A 4,718-nucleotide genomic window follows, 5' to 3' on the forward strand; every position below is an offset into this window, starting at 1 on the left:
CCCAGTAGGTCTCTGTGAAGTCTTTTCCCCTCGCTGGACTCCAATTTCTCTATCAGTCCTAAACCGGAAGTTGGGATCTGGGACTGGTACTGTCTCTGGGCTGTAGCCACAGAGGGGCCCCAGCTTCCAGCTGCGACAGGATGGGACTCTGGCTTTGCATGTAACCCCAATCAGTCCTGCTGCTAAAGAATCTGCCCTTCTGCAAGTCACCAATCCCTGTCCTACCCCATGTCACCCCGTACCTGTCCCCAGGTGCCGACCTGACTGCAGTGGATCCTGTCCGGGGCAAGACAGCCCTGGAGTGGGCATTTCTGACCGACAGCTTCGACACGGTGCAAAGGATCCAGCAGCTGCTGCGGCGGCCCCAAGTGGAGCAGCTCAGCCATCATTACCAGCCTGAGTGGCCAGCCTTGCCCAGGCCTGTGGCACAAGCCCAGGCTCAGGCCGCCCCGTCTTTCCTAGAACGACTTCAGGCCACCTTGAGCCTCCCCTTTGCGCAGTCTCCTCAGGAGGGGGGTGTCCTGGACCACCTTGTGACCGTCACGACCAGCCTGGCGAGTCCTTTCCTCACCACTGCCTGCCACACCCTGTGCCCTGACCACCCACCTGCACTGGGCACTCGAAGCAAGTCTGTGCCAGAGCTGCTAGGCACTGCCCCGCCCCCTCCCCCAGTACCCCAACTCCCCCAGGAAGTCCCTGGCCCCCGGGTCTTCATCCCCTACCAGAGCCCTCAGGGTGTACTGAGCATGTGCCATCAGTGGCTCCAGCCCAGAGATAGTACCAGCCCCAGGCCTCAAGCCCCTAAGATCCTCCTCTCCAAGGCACCCTCATCTGGCATTCAGTGGAAGCCAGAGCCCAGGTCTGCAGGGAATCGAAGGCTGTCCCTTCCTGTCTGGAGATACCAGGAGCTCAGAATGGAGAGGAGGAGGCAGGAGGAGGCCAGGCTGGCACAGAGCCAGGGGACGCCGGGATAGGCCGGGCTGGAAATAGGTAATCAGGCCCCTTCCTGAGGCTCCTTTGCCCTCTAGAGCCCCTTCTGCCTTCCCATCCACCTCTGTCTAAGTGACTGTACTCTCAGCCTGTGTACAAGGTTATTCATACAGCATTGTTTGCAACAATAAAAGAGTGGAAGCAACCTAGGTGTCCATCAAAAGGGGACTGGCTAAATTGATTCTGAGTGTAAATACTGCACACCCGTATGATGTATTCTATACAGTGGCAAAACAAGAGTAAGGAAACTCTTTATGTTCTCATGTGAAACTATCTTCAAGATGTATTAAGTGAAAAAAGCCAAAAAACAAAAAAACAAGGGGTGGAACAGTGTGTATGGCATGCTACTATTTGTCAAAGTAAAATCTGCGCCAAGATAAACTTGACTAATACAGATATGTAGTGAGTACCAAGATTTTTTTAACTACTTAATGAGCAAACCAGCAGGATGGATAAAAGGAAGAAATGAAAAACTATTATAGACATTCAGGGGAAAAAAGAATGCTTGAATAAGATTGAAAAGATAGATACAAAAATATCAATTCCTACCTGGCAATAAAACCATAACTTTTTTTTTTCGTATAGCAAACTTAGTTACTTCCCCTGAATGACCCATAGGTGGGGTTATTAGCCAATGATCTAAAATATCTTTGAAAGGGCACTTAGTGATTTTTTGGTGTGCCTTATTTACAAGTTTTGGGTATTTTTCCTTAACATATTTTTTGCATAAATATATTTGCTTGCTTATTTGTGATAATGAAAGCAACCACTTGTAAGGTGCTTACTATATTCATTAATACATTTAACACTCCCAATAATCCTATGAGGATTTTATCTTTGAGGACACAGGGTACAGAGAGGGTTAGGAATTGCCCAGGTTCACACAGCTAGAAACTGACAGAGATCAAGATTGAGAGCCAGCCTTTCCAGTTGTAGGGGCCAGACTCAACACCAAACCATGCTGCCTCACAGCACCTTTCTGGAAAGAGACATGACAGTGTTTTAGGGAAGAACACTAAGCAGCTGATGAAGGGTGGAAGGGAGACTTTTCATTAGGTATCCTTTTGAAACTTTAGGCCTTTTTATAAGATAAACTTAATTTTTTCAAACAGTCGTAGATTTACAGAAAAGTTGTGAAGATCATGCAGAGAGTTTGCGTGTACCCCATACCCAGTGTCCTCCCTCTTTTATTAACATGAGTGTAGTACATTTGTTACAATTAATGAACGAATGTTAATACATTACTATTAATAAAATCCATTCTTAATTCAGGTTTCCTTAGCTTTTTCCTAATATCCTTTTTCTGTCTAGAATTCCTTTCAGGACACCACATTACATTTAGTCATCATGTTTCCATAGATTCCTCTTGAATGTGACGGTTTTCTCAGATTTTCCTTTTTTCTGATGACCTTGACAGTTTTGAGGAGGATTGGTCAGATATTTTGTAGACTGTCCCTCAGCTGGGATTTGTCTGATGTTTTTCTGAAGAGATGATGGTTATGGGTTTTGGGGAGGAAGATGTACCATTCTCCTCACATCATATTCAGGGTACCTCCTATGAACATGACTTGATCACCTGGCTGACGTGGCGTTTGTCAGGTTTCTCCACTGTTATGTTCCTCTTTTTACCCCCTTTCTGTATTGCACTCTGCAGAAGGAAGTCATCATATGAAGCCCACACTTAAGGAGTGGGGAGTCATACTTCGTCTCCTTGGGGGTGGAGTATCTACATAAATTATTTGGAATTCTGTACAGAATGTTTCAACCTTTTAGTGAAGTATTACCAAATTTTGAAAGACTTGAAAATAAATCTGCTCTTGTGTCCATCAAAAGATGAATGCAGGGCTTCCCTGGTGGCACAGTGGTTGAGAGTCCGCCTGCCGATGCAGGGGACGCGGGTTCGTGCCCCTGTCCGGGAAGATCCCACATGCCGCGGAGCGGCTGGGCCCGTGAGCCATGGCCGCTGAGCCTGCGCGTCCGGAGCCTGTGCTCCGCAACGGGAGAGGCCACAGCAGTGAGAGGCCCGTGTACCGCAAAACAAAAACAAAACAAAACAAATAAATAAGCTACAAGGATATATTGTACAACACAGGGAATATAGCCAGTACTTTATAATAACTGTAAATGGAATATAACCTTTAAAATTGTGGATTACTATGTCCTACAACTGAAATTTATATAATATTGTAATCAACTATACCTCAGTTAAAAATAAATAAGTAAAACACATCTGTTCTTTGAATAGAGGAAAACATACACACACACACACACACACACACACACACACACACACACACACACTGAGGTGACAATGATATTAGGGTTAGATAGTGTGTGATTTCCCCCAGAGGGTTCTGAAGGCAAATATGGTGAACCAGAATGGGTTCAAGGTTAACTTTGCCATTTCCTACCTGTGTGATCCTGAATAAGACACATAAGTTTCCCTTGCCTCTTTGCTCATCTGTTAATTGGGGGCAAACAGGGTTATTGGAAAGATCCATTAACTAATATGGGTAAAAAGGCTCTGTAAACCGTAAATTCCTGCCAAGAGTTGAGGTGCTATGGAAGGGCCCTGGGGAACCGAGTTTGACGGAGCTGCTTCCGAACGTCTGGGATGGAGCTAGAGTTCTTTCCTCCCCACCCACTGCTGAAATCAAAGCACATGAAGCCAGCCCTGGCCCTGGGCATTGCAGCCAGGTAAAGAAATTACATCTACAGGCTTGGAACAGCATGGAAGTTACATGCTTCAGCCTGAGAGTTAGCCTGTGACCTTGGGCAAGTTATTGGACCTTTCTGAGCCTCAAGGCTCTTATATGTAGAGTGGAGGTTATAATGACTTGTCACCAAAGGGCTGTTGTGAGAATTAATTGAGCTAATGCAGCACTCCGCACTGTGCCTGGCCTTAATGTCATCATTATCCTATGTAATCCTCACGACCTTCCTCATTTACAGCTGAGGAAACTGAGGCTATGAAGGTGAAGGTACTTGCCTAAGGTCACCAGCTGGTAAGTGGCTAAGTGGTACTTGGAGTTCAAGTCTGTCGGACTCTGAAGCCCGTATCCCTTCCATTGCAGCACGCCCGGACTCCGCCCACAGCCTAGGCTCCCTGGTTCTCGGAGCCTCTCCCTCCCACTTCCAACCACCTTGAGTTTTACAAGGGTGCAGGGGTGACCATGGCACCCTCAGGGCCAGAGAACTATCCCTCTGCGGCTCTCCCTCCAGGCTTGCTGGCTTGGGGTAGATCTGGGCTGGCAGGTGGTAACGCCTTGTCCATGGGTCAGACAACAGTTTCCAGCAGAGGGAGCCTCTCCTCTTCTTGGAGAAGACCCACCCCTCCATCCCTGACCATCTCCAGGGCCACTAGAGTCCTAGGCCGAGCCATCTCTCTCTCCCTCTAACAGCTCCTGACAGCCTTTCAGGCCACCGGCAAGGAAAGAAGTCTAGTGGGCTGCCCTAGGTCCACATCTCCACTAGCACCCCCAGCCTGGCTCCTGCGGCTTCCAAACTGAGTCCCTGTTTGCAGAGGCCAAGGAACCCAGGACAAGGTCCCTGGTGGTGAAGAGCACAGGCCACGTCAAAGCCGCTCTGCTACGGCCCACAGACATGGGTTTGAATCCTGACCCTGCCTCTTATCTCTGTGACCAGGTCCGCTCCCAGCCTCCGTCTCCTCCTCTGTAACATCTAATGGTGATAATATATATATATATATATATATATTTTTTTTTTTT

General features: G+C 47.7%; 1 protein-coding gene across 1 annotated transcript in view; it reads left to right on the plus strand.

Annotated features, from left to right (window-relative positions):
- Positions 1-1,007, plus strand: part of ANKRD33 (ankyrin repeat domain 33) — a 2,375-nt gene extending 1,368 nt beyond the window's left edge. The window contains exons 3-4 of the mRNA XM_007452328.1: positions 253-648; positions 843-1,007. Of these exons, the coding sequence (XP_007452390.1) occupies positions 253-648; positions 843-994 (548 nt within the window). The 3' untranslated portion in view covers positions 995-1,007. The remainder of the gene's footprint in view (positions 1-252; positions 649-842) is intronic.
- Positions 1,008-4,718: the final 3,711 nt, after the last annotated feature.

Source organism: Lipotes vexillifer, unplaced genomic scaffold, assembly GCF_000442215.2.
Source record: "Lipotes vexillifer unplaced genomic scaffold, Lipotes_vexillifer_v1.1 scaffold422, whole genome shotgun sequence".
Classification (NCBI taxonomy): Eukaryota; Metazoa; Chordata; class Mammalia; order Artiodactyla; family Lipotidae; genus Lipotes; species Lipotes vexillifer.